This window comes from Leucopleurus acutus (genome assembly GCF_964270905.1).
Source record: "Leucopleurus acutus genome assembly, chromosome: 3".
In the NCBI taxonomy this organism is placed as follows: Eukaryota; Metazoa; Chordata; class Mammalia; order Artiodactyla; family Delphinidae; genus Leucopleurus; species Leucopleurus acutus.
Window position 1 is genome coordinate 140,101,641 of NC_139145.1, and position 19,686 is coordinate 140,121,326.

Genomic DNA, 19,686 nt, shown 5'->3' on the forward strand with positions numbered 1-19,686 from the left:
GTGGTTTACTTTTGTATTTCAATTCTGTATCCCTTCTTGATTCCAGTAATTTTAAAAAAATTTAATTTATTTATTTGTTTTTAATGCTGCCTTTGCTTATCTTTAAATTATTCCATCTGGCAATCATCTTTATGCTTTAACTGAGGTGTCTTGGTCCAAATTAGAAATTAAAGACCTCCAAATGTATTTGTTATTATTGTAATATTTGATTAGCTGCAGACTGCATAAAGACAATGTTTCTGTTGAGCTAGTTGTGAAGGGTAAACAATCATAAAGCTAACTAACATGTTATGCTGAATATCCCAAAGGACAGATCACTTTATATCTGTTTGCACAATAATTTGTTATAGTAAACTTTAAGAATCTAAAGTTGGAAAGAAACACATGCCAGGCGATTCCAAGAGAATGCCAATGTTTTGAGAGAAATGACAGAACACACTACATTTGGAGAAATATATATGTGCAGGCTGATAAGTCCATGTGAATTTACAACAATTCTGGCCCATGCAACTGGCTAATCTTCAAAGTATGGATTAAAGTTAATTATATCGGACATTGGTTGCCCATGACCAGCAAATGCCAGGAACTAAGGGCCAAAGCTCATCAACATTCCGTCACCACATGAAGAATATCCAGAATTCCAAAGTGCAAAGCCTACCAGCCTTTTGGTTCTTCCCCATGAACCATGAAAATTATCTTTATTGTATACATGCTTCACAAAACAGGATCAGCTGTCCTTGTCCATAACGTAATGCTACAGAAGGGGAATAACTACTAAAACGCGATCACGGAAAAATCCTCCATGCTCCCAGAATTCTTTCTTTATGCTCCTCCTCCTTACGATGCACTGCAGCATAGGAACTGGCTGAAGACTGTGCTCTCCAAACTGGGAGCAACTTGGGAATAGGAACTGTGTCTTATTTATCAGTTCCCCCAGTACCTGGCACTCTATTAGAGTGACTCAAATAAAGGGAGGGAAGGAAAGGGTTTTGTTTGGGTTTTTTTTGCGCTACACGGGCCTCTCACTGTTGTGGCCTCTCCCGTTGCGGAGCACAGGCTCCGGACGCGCAGGCTCAGCGACCATGGCTCACTGGCCCAGCCGCTCCGCGGCATGTGGGATCTTCCCAGACCAGGGCATGAACCCGCGTTCCCTGCATCGGCAGGCGGACTCTCAACTACTGCGCCACCAGGGAAGCCCCACCCTCCATTTCTTTTTTCCGTTGCGGAGCGCAGGCTCCGGACGCGCAGGCTCAGCGGCCATGGCTCACGGGCCCAGCCGCTCCGCGGCATGTGGGATCTTCCGGGACCGGGGCACGAACCCGCGTCCCCTGCATCGGCAGGCGGACTCTCAACCACTGCGCCACCAGGGAAGCCCAGAAAGGGTTTTAAGGAACATAGTGTGCCCAACAAAGTACACTGACTCAAACTTTCTACCATCTCTTTTTAGAGAAAGATTTCAGGGAAGTAGTAAAGAGTAGCAGTTAAAAGCTCTAGAGTGCCACTGCCTGCGTTCAAAACATTTGGACAATTTACCCGTGTGCCTCACTTTCCTCATGTGTACAATGAGATTCATAATAAAGCCTCTTCAGAGGATTATTGTGAGATTTAAGTGAGGCAGTTCATGTAAAGAGCTTTTTATACTTTAGACTACTGCCTGGCATACATAAGCCCTTAATAAATGTAACCTGAAACTATAACAGTCTATTGAAATACATTTTGTGATATAAATGCTCATCTGTATTGCTCAAATAAATGCACATTTTTAATGATCATTTACATTTTAAAAAACCACAAATTTTTACACTAAAACAAATGTGGTTTGTTATCAACATTTCTGAATTAATTTTCTAATTTTTACCTTGAAATCCCACTAAGTATCAATATGGTCCAACGAAAGCCAGAAATTCTTTGTACTTGCAACTACACAAAAAAAACTAGAGAAATTATATTGTCAATATAGACTGAGGCCAATAATTGCCAACAGCGCACACATTGGTCGCAGTTAATATTCAAGTGTCGAATAGTGTCAAATTTCAAAAGGCCACGTTTAACCCTTCTATAGATACTATTAAGGCAAAAAAGTACTGTTTCCTAGATTGGTTCAAGAAGGCAGAGTAGAAGAACGTGCACTCACTCCCTCTTGCGAGAGCACCAGAATCACAACTAACTGCTGAACACTCATCGACAGGAAGACACTGAAACTAACCAAAACAGACACCCCACATCCAAAGACAAAGGAGAAGCCACAATGAGACAATAAGGGGGGCGCAATCTCAATAAAATCAAATGCTGTAACTGCTGGGTGGGTGATTCACAAACTGGAGAACACTTATACCACAGAAGTCCACCCACTGAAGGTTCTGAGCCCCACCATCAGGCTTCCCAACCTGGGAGTCCAGCAACAGGAGGAAGAATTCCCAGAGAATCAGCCTTTGAAGGCTAGCAGTATTTGACTGCAGAACCTGGACAGGACTGGGGGGAGCAGAGACTCCACTCTTGGAGGGCACACACAAAGTAGTATGCGCATCGGGACCCAGGGGAAGGAGCAGTGACCCCATAGGAGACTGAACCAGACCTACCTGCTAGTGTTGGAGGGTCTCCTGCAGAGGCAGAGAGTGGCTGTGGCTCACCGTGGGACAAGGACACTGACAACAGAAGTTCTGGGAAGTACTCCTTGGCATGGGCCCTCCCAGAGTCTGCCATTAGCCCCACCAGACAGCTGGTAGGCACCACAGCTGGGTCGCCTCAGGCCAAACAACCAACAGGGAGGGAACACAGCCCCACTCATCAGCAGTCAAGCGGATTAAAGTTTTACTGAGCTCCGCCCACCAGAGCAACACCCAGCTCTACCCACCATCAGTCCCTCCCATCAAGAGGCTTGTACAAGCCTCTAAGACAGACTCATCCACCAGAGGGCAGACAGCAGAAGCAAGAACTACCATCCTGCAGCCTGTGGAACAAAAACCACATTCACAGAAAGACAGACAAGATGAAAAGGCAGAGGGCTATGGCCCAGATGAAGGAACAAGATAAAACCCCAGAAAAATAACTAAATGAAGTAGAGATGGGCAACCTTCCAGAAAAAGAATTCAGAATAATGATAGTGAAGATGATGCAGGACCTCGGAAAAAGAATGGAGGCAAAGATCGAGAAGATGCAAGAAATGTTTAACAAAGATCTAGAAGAATTAAAGAACAAACAAACAGAGATGAACAATACAATAACTGAAATGAAAAATACATCAATAGCAGAATAACTGAGGCAGAAGAACGGATAAGTGACCTGGAAGACAGAATGGTGGAATTCACTGCTGTGGAACAGAATAAAGAAAAAAGAATGAAAAGAAATGAAGACAGCCTAAGAGACCTCTGGAACAACATTAGATGCACCAACATTCACATTATAGGGGTCCCAGAAGGAGAAGAGAGAAAGAAAGGACGCAAGAAAATGTTTGAAGAGATTATAGTCGAAAACTTCCCTAACACGGGAAAGGAAACGGCCACCCAAGTCCAGGAAGTGCAGAGAGTCCCAGGCAGGATAAACCCAAGGAGAAAGACACCGAGACACATAGAAATGAAATTGACAAAAATTAAAGACAAAGATAAATTATTAAAAGTAACAAGGGAAAAATAACATACAAGGAAACTCCCATAAGGTTAACAGCTGATTTCTCAGCAGAAACTCTACAAGCCAGAGGGGAGTGGCATGATATATATAAAGTGATGAAAGAGAAGAAACTAAAACCAAGATTACTCTACCCGGCAAAGATCTCATTCAGAGTCAATGGAGAAAATTTAAGCTTTACAGACAAGCAAAAGCTAAGAGAACTCAGCACCACCAAACCAGCTCTACAACAAATGCTAAAGGAACTTCTCTAAGTGGGAAACACAAGAGAAGAAAAGGACCTACAAAAACAAACCCAAAACAATTAAGTAAATGGTCACAGGAACATACATATCGATAATTACCTTAAACGTGAATGGATTAAATGCTCCAACCAAAAGACACAGGCTCGCTGAATGGAAACAAAAACAAGACCCATCTATATGCTGTCTACAAGAGACCCACTTCAGATCCCAGAGACACATACAGACTGAAAGTGAGGGGATGGAAAAAGATATTCCATGCAAATGGAAATCAAAAGAAAGCTGGAGTAGCAATACTCATATCAGATAAAATAGACTTTAAAATAATGTTACAAAAGACAAGGAAGGACATGACATAATGATCAAGGGATCAATCCAAGAAGATATAACAATTATAAATACATATGCACCCAACATAGGAGCACCTCAATACATAAGGCAAATGCTAACAGCTGTAAAAGAGGAAATCGACAGTAACACAATAATAGTGGGGGATTTTAACACCTCACTTCACCAATGGACAGATCATGCAGACAGAAAATTAATAAGGAAATACACGCTTTAAATGATACAATAGACCAGATAGATTTAATTGATATTTATAAGACATTCCATCCAAAAACAGCAGATTACACTTTCCTCTTGAGTGCACATGGAACACTCTCCAGTATAGATTACATCTTGAGTCACAAATCAAGCCTTGGTAAATTTAAGAAAATTCAAATCATATCAAGCATCTTTTCCAACCACAATGCTATGAGATTAGAAATCAATTCCGGGGGAAAAAAACATCACAAACACATGGAGGCTAAACAATACATTACTAAATAACCAAGAGATCACTGAAAAAACCAAACAGGAAATCAAAAAGTACCTAGAGACAAATAACAACCAAAACATGATGATCCAAAACCTGTGGGATGCAGCAAAAGCAGTTCTAAGAGAGAAGTACACAGCAATACAAGCCTACCTCAAGAAACGAGAAAAATCTCAAATAAACAATCTAACTTTACACATAAAGGAACTAAAGAAAGAAGAACAAACAAAACCCAAGGTTAGTAGAAGGAAAGAAATCATAAAGATCAGAGCAGAAATAAATGAAATAGAAAGAAAGAAAACAATAGCAAAGATCAATAAAACTAAAAGCTGGTTCTCTGAGAATATAAATGAAATTGATAAACCTTTAGCCAGACTCATCAAGAAAAAGAGAGAGAGGACTCAAATCAATAAAATGAGATCAGAAAGAGAAAAACAAATACCGTATGCTAACACATATACATGGAATCTAAAAAAAAGAAAAAAAAAATGGTTCTGAAGAACCTAGGGGCAGGACAGGTATAAAGACGCAGACGTAGAGAACAGACTTGAGGACACGGGGAGAGGGAAGAGTAAGCTGGGACGAAGTGAGAGAGTGGCGTGGACATATATACACTACCAAATGTAAAATAGATAGCTAGTTGGAAGCAGCCGCATAGCACAGGGAGATCAGCTTGGTGCTTTGTGACCACCTAGAGGGGTGGGGTAGGGAGTGTGGGAGGGAGACGCAAGAGGGAGGGGATATGGGGATATATGTATATGTATAGCTGATTCACTTTGTTATACAGCAGAAACTAACACACCATTTTAAAGCAATTATACTCCAATAAAGATGTTAAAATACATATTTTGCTCTGAGGGATTACTGGCAATTTTATACCATAGATTGAATATAGAGATGTACGTGAATACACATGTACTCTTTAGCTTTCCTCTCTTCTACCAAAAGTTTCACTCATTTGACTAATTACACAAATAACTTCCATCACACCCACCCACCTGTCACCATGTTTTACAAGAAGGCAGGCTCAGTGCAAAGAAACACACTGTATTCTTTCAGAAAACCAGAAGCACTGGCTAACTCCTCACCAAATAGTGCCAGCTGTAACTCTGAAACTCAGATATAATGACCTATGCTCTTGCTGTTCTTCATCATTTCAACTAGCATCTGAATTGGAAACACAATGAGGTTATAAGCGTCCTCAATTCAGAATATCTTAACACCTATTATCTAAGTTCCCAGCAAATGTACAACTCCACAGGGTCAGGATTTTTGATCTTTGTATTCACTGATGTATTCTCAGGACCTAGAACAGTGCCTGGCACAAAGTACTATATCATTATTCATACAGTGAATTGTCATTTACATGAATAGTCATGGCTGATAAGAAAGTATTGCAAAGCTGGTAAGAAACTCATAAATAATAACTATTTCTTTATTTAACTACTATACTGGATCTTTTATCTGGCCTCACTTCTACTGTCAGATGCATGTACCTTTATTACTTGATAAATTTGCATGTCCTAGCTCTTCCTGTACCCCAAAACATAACAAAATCCAAGACGGCTGAACTCTTGTTTATTTAGATTACATTTAATCCATGAAAAACAGGAAAATCCAGTTAGATCAACAAAATATTTCATCTTCAACTGTCTCCAAAGAATGGGTTTCCTAGTAAAAATAACATATATTTAAACTTATAGCCAGGTCACACAAGACTGTAAAACACTATTAAACTGCAAATACCACTGGCAGCTAGATGTGTTTAGACAGAGGATGAAAAAGTAAATATTTATTTTTTAAAACCTGCAAAAAAAATGTCATGTTATGAGTAGTATAAAAAGTTTAAAATATCCCCCGGACACTTATCTACTCTTCTCTTTTGCATTCCTACCTTCCTTCTACTCTACTCTTCTTAGCATACTATCACATTAAATGGAATTCATTCACTGATTCATTTGTTGATCAATTTGTTCTCTTTATATCTATAAACTTTTGAGAGTGGGAACTGGGGCTTACACATTCTTGTATTCTCAGTACCTACTAATAAGTTTCTATCAATAAATTATTAATAGAAAGATAGAGTTGAACACTAACACGAAAGCAATATATAACATCAGTTAGTCGATCAAAGAAGTTGAAAGGTGGTTTCATAAATTTAAAAGCAATAATGCCTTTATACAAAGAAAATCAAGCAGTGATTAACTGCAAAAAGAAAAACATATATACCTCTTTCTAAGAATTATTCCTTGGAAAGATTATCTCAGCTTTACAATGAAAAGCCTATCACATCGATCCAAAGACTGGGAAACAAAGAGAAAAAAATGTCTGTGCTCTTGTATCGTAAGATTTTTGTAATAAAATGCTTTCAGAGATCAAGCATAAATTAGGTGTTCTGGGTGCCCGGGAAGCAACAATATGCTGGCCACTAAAGAACAGCTAAGTCAGTGAACTTCCATGACATGAGCTCTTGTCATGAAATGTCATGTGCTTCACTAGATAATCTCAACTCTCTGTGAGCATATTAGGACTATGGCCAGAGTAAAGGAAAACAGGAGTGTCTCTAAATCAACCATGGGCCATGAAGCCAGACAGACTGTACGACAGATGCAATTTTTCTTGGCACCACTTGGGCATAACTAATTGATGGCAATCGTATGTCCACACTGGCACGTTTCCATGCGGAATGTGTGCTAATATGTCACCACATCTGGATGCTGGGCATGCTGGGGTCCGGAGGCACAAAGATCTACTAACAGCAGAGGCCCGGCAGCTGTGCTCAATGAACACCGTGGGAGCTCCACAGAGTGATGAAAGGACTAAATTACCACAAACTGTAAATACAGATTTATTTCATTAAAATACGAGGTAACCGCTGCAGCCATCTCTTGTTCAAACAGACATTTGCCTCTTAAGAAAAAGCTAACATCCATGTATATACACAGTCCTAACTTCATAAAGAAAATCTGCATCTCCCCTATGGAAAGATGACACAAATAAAGCAAAATCAACAAAGTTGCTATATTCCCTTTAAAAAAAAAAAAAATCCCACACGGACACTAGGAAGGAAAAATATGATAATATACTCTCATCATGTTAGCAAGAATAGTTCTCTTCCATTTAATTCAAATGTGAGATTTACATAACTGATTACAAAGCCCATGTTGAAAATTCAACATATTATAGTCAAAAAAAAACCCTTGGACATATTAATATATATTTCATCTTTAATATGAAATAGATCAGTATAAATGGCTTACTCTTCCTAACTCACAAGTAGAGATTAGGCTGACCAATAATTTTATTCTGATCCTACATAATAAATTATTAATAAATTTATTATTCATAACTTATTTGAAAAATCAATGACGATTATATGAAACAAAAGCTCTCATGCAAAGCCTGATGCTCTGGCCACAGAATTACTTCAATAAAAAACAAATTATAACTGAGAAACTCTTCATATATGTTTACTTAAATATCTGCTATAAATCTTAAGTCAAATAATTACTTTTCCAATGCAGTGTGACAGAAATCCTCCTCTTAAAACAGCAGTTTATATTATGTCCTCATGGATAAAATTCAAATTTTAATCAGGTCAGAAACTAAAATTTCATTTGTCTTATCCCTTCTTTTTTCAGATGATTTTTTTCCTTCCCTCTTAATTCCTTTCCTTTCACATCCTGCCTTACGTCAGGCTGCTCAACCTGCACCCACAAGCTGGACTGACCAGTGGGTAATAAAAGAGGTATGTCAAATTAATCATTCCCCTCCCTAAGGATAACTAAGACATGAAAGCCACCTTTCTCTGTTTTATTATGATTGCCACTCATCTCCTAAACAGTTATGTGGTGATAGAAGGCATTACTAATACATTAGAATTTTTCACATGTGGATTGAATAAAGAGAAACAATTTCTTTTTAGGAAAATCATGAAAGATTCTGTAACACATCCTTTCCACTTGCAGGTCTGCAAATGCTTTAAGTGGCAAGACTACGACTAAAAGGGAAGCACTGTTTAACACCCTCTATGAAAACAGGAATAAGTTATGAAAATGAGACCTTTTATGTGAAAAGTAGAAAACAAAGAGGATACCTTTTCTCATTTTCTATCTTCAATTCATCTAAGATTTTACCAAACGTGGAAACTGTCTACATCACAGAAACGATGGTCCTATCATGAAACAGTATCTTGATTCTGTGTATTTGAAAAGCACAGACTCACTATATAGGTCAAGAGCAAGAAAAGGACTGAAGAAGGAAAAAAAGGGTGAGAAGAAAGGAAGAAATAAAATGTAGCTGACACTAAAATATTTTAGATAACCCTCTGATTTCATCATCTAAGTCTCTTTTACCGCTATTAACAGTTGGGACATTCAAGCTGAAGATTATAGGACTCTGCATCCAGTCTGGCACAGATAGTCTGACTAGTTCTAGGCACACTGTGGCTTATTTTCTTATCATCTGCCACCAGACAAAAGTGTAAGATTGACAGCTCAAAGGAATTTTTATTAACAGACATTAACTGTTTTGTCAACATACATTAACATCCTGGTGAACAAACTAATTGTATTTAACAAGAGAGTTATCTTGTCGCTCTGACTTACGGTACCGTGTCAGTGAAACTGCTAGGGAACCCGTCTCCCCACGCAACACGAAGCAGCTATGCTCCAGGGACAACTCCAGACGGTCCCTTCTTCGCTGCTTCCTAACAGTGGAGTTCCAGAACGTGGCTCCAAAGGTGCGCAGAACAGACGCAAAGTACTGCAAGGGTTCACCACCCCCCGCCCCATTTTTACACCCCACAAAACGCTTTATCCAAGGTCATGGGGAATAATCTAGAAATGCAGAGTCCTTGACTTTGCCATTCCGCTTAATATCCGCCCAAGAGCAGAGTCCAGTGCCCAAATGGCAAGTAGCAGGAACAGCTGCCATTCTAATTCACAATTCAAAAAGTGTATGGCTTTATTGATTACCTATTTTATATATAGGAAAAGAAATTTTTCTGCAGTCTTTTCCAGCCTGAGTGTGAGAGCTTTATCAGTCAACTATTAACCAGCCACAGTTTCACCACCGGGTCTCACCCTTCAGAGACCACTCATTTGAGATGTTTTTCTTCAGTGTAAACAACAGACACCAAAAAGACACAACTTGACATGATTCAGATGCCTTGCTTGACCTCCTTCCCCAAATCAAACCACAGAGAAACCAGGTTTCTCTTTTTCCCTACTGATAACTATCCTGGAATTTAGTACAATAAAATTTCCTTTTCTAAAATGAGACTATATTTAGGTTCGAGGCTATCAGAGATAGCGACGACTAACAGGTAAGCCTAAGGCTAGAATAGAGTCTTTTACAACTTATAATAGTTTCTCTACCTAGTATTCACAGGGAAAACTCCACTTGAAGAAACAGTCACCGAAAGGAGGTCATCTATTTTCCTTTCCTTTAACACATGAACTGCAAGCACTTACCTGACTTTTTTGCCCTGTTCGGAGAGCATCTTTACCAAATCAGCAATGGGGTACTGAGCTTTGGCTGCACAGAGACCGTAGCCTACAAGGAACATTAAGAACACAGAAGAATGTGGTTTTATTTCAGATTGTATGAACTACAATTTCTCTCTTGATTGAAACATATTTTTATGCCAAAAAGGGCAATCAGTTAACAGGACTAGAAGTGAAAACAAAAAACTTACAATATGGACTTTTAAAAATATTGGCCTAAATTTCAAATTCAAATTCTCATGGTCCCTTCTCAGTCTCCTACAGTGTCTGACACTGCTAGGCACTCGCTCCCTACATCACATATCACACATCTCACTCACACACACACACACACACACACACACACTTGTGCACAGGCTCTCACTTGCTCTCACATAAACATTTTCAAACTGTCTCCCTACTTGGCTTTGATAACATTACAGTCCCCTGGTGCCCTTCCTGACTTTGTCACCACTCTTCCTCGATTTTCTTGAACAGATCTTCTCCTTCTGTGCCCTCGCCCTTAAATGATGAAGCTCCCCAGGGCTTTAACTTTGCACCTCATTCTGTCTTTGGAAAATCTCAGCCCATCCCACAGCTTCAACAACCACCTGACGGCTCCCAACCTGTCTCCAGGCTCACTGAGCTCGAGTTCAGCCTGTCCGCTGTCCCAGCTCCACCACAAACTTAACGTCTCCAAATAAGAACTTAAAACCTTCCCCCTCTGCCAAAAAATAAATAAATGAATAAAGTGTTCCGTATTTCTGATGGTCCTACAGGTATGACCGAAAATGTCAGTCATCTCCCTTCCCCTTGAACCCCTGTGCTCTGTCCCTCCTCTCTGTGCAATGAATCTCACATCTGTCCCCACTTCCCTACACTCATTTTTCCAAAGACCAAGTCTCTGCTCAAGGTACTCCCTCTGCCCCCGCCCAGTGCCATCCATCCTCTAGGGCCCCATACAAATCCTCACTTCCTAACAGTCCTTCTTAGGTTTCCCACGGTAGAAAAAGTGTCTGTATCATCCAATTCAGCCCTATCATAACCCACCGTGCATTATTTATCTATCTCACTTCTCCACTAGATGGAAAATGCCTAAAGGGAAAAGAGTGCTGTCTCTTACTCTCCCCCTTCACACTCCAGCACAGCATTTCTCAACAGGTAATGCCAAAGCACTCTGGCTGGTACAAGCCATGCTGCAGGAATGTCCCAGGCTTCACAGAATATTTAGTTTACCTGCTCCCACACACCAGCTGACAGTAGCAGCTCCGTCCTGGAGACAAACCAAAACCCCAAACCCACGAGTTTCAAACACCCCTAGAAAATGATATTGCCCCCACTTGAGAAGGCTTGCACCTGAATATTCAATCCTGCTAAGGTTTGTTATTTATTTACATCTTAGTATATAACCAACCAGCAAACTACCCACATATCAAATCAATTGACTTTCTTTATAGAAAACGTCTATGATAGCATGATAGAGTTAAAAATCCTAATCTGGAATCAATGTATTGCCTGTAATAAATACAACGGCATTCTGCGATGAGTAAAGCAGTACTGGGCTAAACCTCAGAAAATTGGGAAACTGAGGCCTGAAGAGATTAACTGACTTGGTCCACATATGTCAATTGTCAGAGGCAAAATTAAAAACAGAAGTAAGGTGTTATGACTCCTAGATGAAGTCCTTTCTACTGGGCCTTGTTACCTCATCTTGTTGGAAACCACATGATTCTCAATGATTTTTTAAATATTTACTTTTGGAAAGAAAGATATTAACATTTACCAACCTTTACTGAGCGAGTCTAACAAGTGAGTTAGACACTTTCATATACTAATTTAATGCTGACATAGGCCCAAAATTTACCAATGAGAAAAAAAATAACCAAGACTCAAAGATGATTTAAACATTTGTACAGAACCACAAAAAGACACAGTAGAATCCACTACCTCAATTTATAGAATCTCTATGTGATTCCCAATATATTAACCTAAGCCAAGAATTCTCAGTACTTTCCACTTAGTAATCACAGGGCTGCTTCTAAATTTCCATTAAGTTTTCAAAAGTGAAGACGTTCCATTTTGATTTTTTTCCCTATTACAAGAAATTACTTTAATGTAATCAATTACAACAGCTATTACAGGTTGTTTGTTTGCTTTGTGGTTTTGGTTTTTTACCTGGAGTAATAATAATGCTATTAGCTTCTCGAATCATGTCAATTGCATTGTCAAGGTTGATTTCTGTATGTGTGCCAGAAATTTCCATGGGTTTTCCACCAGCTGTTGAAGTGGTACCGTAGCCTCCAAGAATCACATTAGCCAGGGAGCGATTCATTGCCTGGAGAGTAAAATTGTAGCTGTGAGAGCTTAATCCACATAACTTTTGAAAATGGTATGAATCCTGTGTATATGGTATTCAGAATCATTTAAAGAGGCTTATTTGATCACCTAAAACATTTTAACCAAACCAATTTGATCTAGCTTCTGAAAATTATTTCAAAAATTTAAATGATAAGAAGACATCAGGGAAATCACATCATTTTTTTCTATAAAATCAAGTGTACACTGATATCTTTTCGGTCAAAATAAATTTTTGAAAATTTAATGGAAAATTACCAGTCATATTGACATATATGTGAAAAACTCAGATCTAGTCATTATTGCCTGTGTACTGATTGAGCAAGTTCTACCTCCATATTGACATGTATTTCATCAGAGTAAAAGAGAATCATAGCCATAAGAAATTTTACAAGGTGACTCTACAGATCTCAGGTGAATTCTGATACCAGCTGCAAGCTGTCAAAAGGCAACAGGGGGCTTCCCTGGTGGCGCAGTGGTTGGGAGTCCGCCTGCCGATGCAGGGGACGCGGGTTCGTGCCCCGGTCCGGGAGGATCCCACATGCCGCGGAGCGGCTGCGCCCGTGAGCCATGGCCGCTGGGCCTGCGCGTCTGGAGCCTGTGCTCCGCAACGGGAGAGGCCGCAGCAGTGAGAGGCCCGCGTACCGCAAAAAAAAAAAAAAAAAGGCAACAGGGAGGAATCAAAGGACAGGGATCCCTATCATTTATAAGTCTGCTGCCCTCTGTCATCAGGAAAAAAGGAAATGTGGGAGTTGATACTGTCTTATTTTCCAAATCAACTACAGCTCCATGAAGCAATAACAGAAGTGACTGGATTCATCATTAGTCTTCTAAAATATTTCACTTCCAAAAAAGGTAAATGAGTTAGTTTATACACTGCTTCGCTAAAGTTTACACCCATCTTTTACCTAGAAAAATAATGTCAGGAAAAAGTAAGAGGAAGGCATTTATTGCATGCTCATTTACAATCATCCAACAAAGTACCATACAAACACCACGGCTGGAATATGTGACAATAACGGATCTGGTTTTGAAAACTGTTTGGAGACCTCTAAAGGTGTGGTGGTTAAAAAAAAGACAGGAAGCTAGATGTTTTGAGTAATCAAAAACATTTTAAGGGGCTTCCCTGGTGGCGCAGTGGTTGAGAGTCTGCCTGCCGATGCAGGGGACGCGGGTTCGTGCCCCGGTCCGGGAAGATCCCACATGCCACGGAGCGGCTGGGCCCGTAAGCCATGGCCGCTGAGCCTGCGCGTCCGGAGCCTGTGCTCCGCAACGGGAGAGGCCACAACAGTGAGAGGCCCGCGTACCGCAAAAAAAAAAAAAAAAAAAAATTTTAAAGAATTCAAATCACTGTGTGATCAAAGTAGTCATTCTAAATGATCATAGCTGAATGTATCACTTCATAAAGAATTCCAAAAAATTAAATCCTATTTTAAGGGTTGTAATAAACATATCATTGATCCATCAGTTATACTATTTTAAAGCTATATAAGTGTCAACCTATACTTTAAAAAAAAGACAACACTTTATTTTTAAAGAGCAAAAAGCACCTGGAGATTTTCAGTGATAAGGAACACATCAGAGAAAAAAAAACATGACCACTCATCCAAAGATAGGCAAGCCTGCTACCACCTTAGGAGAGAGAATTACATATACTGCAGAAGTGGGACAGAGGCAAAGGCAGGAAAGAAACGAGCAGAGAAGATGAGCAAAGGGCCACACTTGACTTATCATAAGTTTCAGAGATGTGGATCAAAATGTTGCCAGAGTTTTTTAAATTGTTCTTTTGACCTAACCCCATTTATCAGATATAATATTCACATTTCACAAAGTTCACAGTCTGGTGGATTTGTCTAAGTTTCTTACATATAAAATAAAGTTCAGAATATATTTATGCATATTACTAACAGACAAGAGGGTCGGAGAAAAATTAAAGTGATGCTTTTAATTAAGTTCTTCATCTCAATCCAACGTGGAGTTTTAAATTCTTAACACAACCTCCTATACTTAAATCCAAGGTTGAATGAAAATCCAAATAGCCATACCTGACACTTCCCAAACATTCAACATTTGCTGATTTTGATAAATCCTTTCTAGTTTTAAATCACAGGATTCTGAAACAAAATTACCAGAAATACATTCTACCAAATTCTTGCCCTTAAAAACTGATTCAAAGGCCAATTTCAGACACTGAGATATTTCTGCAATAGATAACTTTAAAAAAAAAAAAAGTGAAATGTACAAAGAGGCTCCATCACCTGCATCACACAGTCCTGTATAAAGGGAGAGATGACAGAGGCACAGGATGTAGAAGAATATGACCACTTTAACTTGGCTTAAAAGGAACCCTCCTTTTCTTCCTATAAAACTGAATGGAGGAGAGGGAAAGAATTTCTGAGGACATTTTATTAATGTGTACCCACTTCTGATGGTATCTTACAAAGAGAAATTAGGGAACCACACAGTAGTTTAACAATCAAAGTCAACTTGTTAAATATATATCCACAATCATATCACCATTAAGCTAATTCCATGTGGTCTCTTAAAAACTAAACTAAATTAATTTTCATCTCTGAATTTACCAACGCAACATCACAGTTCCAACAAATGTTTAGGGTTTAGGGCTTTGTTTTGTTTCCTTCTTTTTTTTTTTTTTTTTTTTTTTTTTGCTTGCTTAAGTGATTAATGAGACTATCCTGTGACCACTGATCCACAGATTGAAGAGTTGCCAACTTCCAAGACAAAGTATTTGCAACACTGTCCAAGACTGTTCCTTTCAAGTTATTAAGTCCTGTAATGAAAATTGTATGCTACATTAAAGAGATCCTTAATTCACATAATTCCAAGCAAACTAAGAAATAAATATGAAAACAAAGGAAAGGTCATAAAATAGACAAAGCAATAACAACATGTATACCATTGACTAGCCATCTCTCATTTCAATGCTTTGTAGGTGCTAATTTGTTGATTGCAAGGCAAAAAAAAGTTATTTTTGGTTTGGCTTTGATCTACTTCATTCTGTTTTCTTTTCATTTGGAAACAAGCAGCAAAGTGCAAAAATCAGAAAATTTGCTCTGAGAATGCTGTTCCATTTTTGTAAGCCTTCTATATCCCAGGCAATCTGGACACTATCTCAAGTAAATGGACTGCAAAATCATAAAGAGTTTAACGTCTATACGACATCTGGATATAAAGCAAATCATTCATTTGAGCTGGCTGTTTGACACTGTCAACATTTTTCAGCTTTTATAATACTGGGTGTTGTGTAACCAAGCATTAGGCTCAGAGGATACCCAAAAGAATTCTTTGTCAGAACAAAAATTCAATTTTCGGGATGCTGATTACACTTAGGGTGCATTCCATTCCCTCTCACATAATAAAACCACTCTGTGCTGGTTTGGACTTGCATGTTTCCTTCAATAAATAATAAAATAATGAAGGTAAACATACCAGTAATATTAATAGATGTTTGATATGTGGTAGTGTTTCTGCTACCATAACCTATCTGGAGAGGATTCCAAAAGGTGAAATGAGCTAACAAATAGAATATTCATCTAATGTTCATTTAACAATTATTATATTCATTTGAATGTGCCAGGTGCTAGGGCAGGCTCCATAAACACAAAGGCAAATAATAAATGGCGTCTTAGGGCTTCTCTGGTGGCGCAGTGGTTGAGAATCGCCTGCCAATGCAGGGGACATGGGTTCGAGCCCTGGTCCGGGAAGATCCCACATGCCGTGGAGCAACTAAGCCCGTGCGCCACAGCTACTGAGCCTGCGCTCTAGAGCCCGCGAGCCACAACTACTGAGCCCATGTGCTGCAACTACTGAAGCCCATGTGCCTAAAGCCTGTGCTCTGCAACAAGAGAAGCCACTGCAATGAGAAACCTGTGCACCACAATGAAGAGTAGCTCCCCGATCGCCACAACTAGAGAAAGCCCACGTGCAGCAATGAAGACCCAACGCAGCCAAAAAATAAAATAAAATAACAAATAAATTTAAAAAGATAAAAAATAATAAATAAATAAATAAATGGTGTCTTAAAATATCTTGTAAAGTGAGAATAGTATTTCCTACCTCCAGAATTAGTTTGGGGATCAAAAGAGTTAATATTTGTAGAGCACCCAGCATATTCTACTATGCCCAATTACAAGGAGCTATTTCACTTATATTATTATTATGAACCACTCTGAGCTGCTAAGCACAAGCCATGGAGAAAGTTTCTTATAATAAACAGTTTATTATAAGAAATAAACAATTTCTTATAATAAAGATAAGAGTCAATGAGTATTAATGTGAAAAGTCAGAGCAGGAAAACTTAGAAGAAAAGGAAATTTCTATCTTTGAAATTGAAAACCATGCAGGTGTGTTTTTGTTGTTGTCTTGTCTGTTTTGTAATAAGTCATAGGAGTAGAACATGAGCAGTAAAACAAGCACTCTGCACATCACACTGGTGGGAGCTTTGACTGCAGAGTCCTTTGGAGATCAATTTATCAATATCTACACCCAACAAAAAGATCTTATTCCGTTTAATCAAGTAATTGTACTTATAGAAATTTGACCTAAGAAAATAATAAACAAGACACAAGGAAGAATACTGCAGAAAAAAAAAGTTAAGAACAACTAATATCATGGACTTGGATAAATAAATTATGGTATATGTTTGTGATATAATAACATGTAGACACTAAAATTTATTGGTTAGAAAATTAAACGTTAACATAGAATGTATTTAAATATATACATATGAAAAAAGACAAGAATTAGAATATTATGTGTTAACAGTTAAGTGGTAATGGGATTATAGATTATTTTATATCCTTATTTATCTTTTTCTATTTCCTTAATGAAAGATGTTTCATTAAACATCTTTTATTTTTGCAACTGAGTAATATTTTTTAAAAATTAAAGCTTCAACTGCTTTCAAATCCAAATTACTACAATTTACTATTACAAAAAACATATCTGACCCAGTGTGATACTTATGGTCACAGACAGCTATGAGACCTTGTTAGCCTTACATACAATATAGGAATAAAAAAATATCTGAGGTATGCTGACAGTGGAATGGCATGCCTGAAGCAGTGGAAACAGAAAGAAAAGAAACAGAAGAACTAGAAAAAACAGATCAAGAAATATGAAAGAATGGATAAAAATTAAGAGAAATATGGTATAATTACAAAAGCACATGTAGAAAAGAGTACTTTCAACAAGTGCCTTTTATACCTTATTCTAGTTAATGCTACTGCTAAAGGTTACTATAGTTACTATAACCAACAATAAAAGAAACTAAATAAAGAAGGGAAAGGAGAGGAAATAAAAGACACAGACAGAAATTTGGGAAATATTGTTGATAAATTTAAGAACCTAAAGAAAACCATTTAAGAGAAAAAGGATAAAGATAAGAAGGTACCCATGCTGACACTCCAAGAACAATATACAAGCCCCGACTTCCTCTCCCCATAAGTATGCCACTGGCCTTGTAAAAATACAAATACTCCCATTTAGTTTTAAAATCAGTATTTGACAAACTGTTAAGTATTAATGACAATCTGCTGCCCCCTGCTGGTCACTGAAATTCACCAAATGAAGCAAAGTCTAAGGGTTAAAAGTTCATTTTTAGAGAAAACTATTTCTAATACAACTGAATAAATTTTTCTCCTTCTTAAACATTTGTTTTTAAAAACTCCACATCCTCGGGCTTACCTGGTGGCGCTGTGGTTGAGAGTCCCCCTGCCAATGCAGGGGACATGGGTTCGAGCCCTGGTCCGGGAAGATCCCACATGCCGCGGAGCAACTAAGCCCCTGCGCCACAGCTGCTGAGCCTGTGCTCTAGAGCCCGTGAGCCACAACTACTGAAGCCCATGCACCTAGAGCCCGTGCTCTGCAACGAGAAGCTACCGCAATGAGAAGCCCGCGCACCACAACGAGAAGCCCGCGCGCAGGCTTGAAGGTTGCTTGAAGACCCAAAGCAACCATAAATAAAAATAAATTTAAAAATAAATAAATGTATTTTTAAATAAATAAAAACTCCAAATCCTGACACTTTTCCAGTAGGAAACACCTGTCCAAACTCCTTGAACTTGGGAGATTTAATTTAAAACCTCTCAGCTTGTTTTGAACTTAGGCTTTCAAATTTTTGTTTTTCACAATATAGCCAAAGCAAACTAATTTTTTTATTATGAAAAGATAACTTCAGCATTCAATTTGCAATGAGATTTTTCAATTAAAGACGTAAGAGGAATTCTGAGTTGTAAAATAAGGTATTTTTATAATTGTAATAAAAGAATGAAGGTGAAGTTATTTTTCTGCCTGAGTTATTAATCAGCATAAAGTCACATTCTAACTTCACCCAGTTTCATGCTTGTCCTTTCACAGCCATTCAAAACAATTATTTAGAGAATAATATCTATAATTTGAAAAAGTTTTTTAGTCAAAACTTTAATTATTTGCAGGATATCTTCTTGCCATTAAGAAGAGAATTAGAAACAAAAAGGAAGCTAGGAAGTATGTGTCTTGTTAATTTTTTTTCTAAATCATGCTGACCACAAAACTTCAAGATAGGCACTCTCACAGATGACGAGTGGGAGTGTAAATTGGAGCAAGCTTTCTGGAAACCACACAGCAGTAAGTAGGCAGAGCCCAAAAAACGAGCACACCCTTTCACTTCTAGGAATCATCCTAAGACAAAAATCAGAAGTGCCAAAATGTATTTAGGTACAAAGAGAAAGATAAATCAAACAACCTTAAAGTACAGCATTAGGGAAAATTAAATAAATCTTGAATATCCATATTCTAGATTAGTATGAAGACCCTTAAAATCATATTTAAAAAGCATTTTTAATGATAAGAAAGTGGTAAGACTATAATTTGGAAGAGTAAAAAAATTCAACGTGGGCTTCCCTGGTGGCACAGTGGTTGAGAGTCCGCCTGCCGATGCAGGGGACACGGGTTCGTGCCCCGGTCCGGGAAGATCCCACATGCCGCAGAGCGGCTGGGCCCGTGAGCCATGGCCGCTGAGCCTGTGCGTCTGGAGCCTGTGCTCCGCAACGGGAGAGGCCACAACAGTGAGAGGCCCGCGTACCGGGGGAAAAAAAAAAAAAATTCAACGTAAGACAGTGTACAATATGATCAGATAAGTAAACACACAGATATGCAATAC

The 19,686-nt window shown here is 38.6% G+C and overlaps 1 protein-coding gene across 5 annotated transcripts in view; it reads right to left on the reverse strand.

Moving 5' to 3' along the window:
• The window catches only part of NNT (nicotinamide nucleotide transhydrogenase), a 95,337-nt gene that overhangs the window by 14,521 nt on the left and 61,130 nt on the right, over positions 1 to 19,686 (reverse strand). For all 5 annotated transcript variants that reach the window (XM_082836079.1, XM_082836081.1, XM_082836080.1 and 2 more), the window contains 2 exons: positions 12,345 to 12,504; positions 10,158 to 10,239 (listed from right to left, as the gene is read on the reverse strand). In XM_082836079.1, coding sequence (XP_082692205.1) covers positions 10,158 to 10,239; positions 12,345 to 12,504 — 242 coding nt within the window. The remainder of the gene's footprint in view (positions 1 to 10,157; positions 10,240 to 12,344; positions 12,505 to 19,686) is intronic.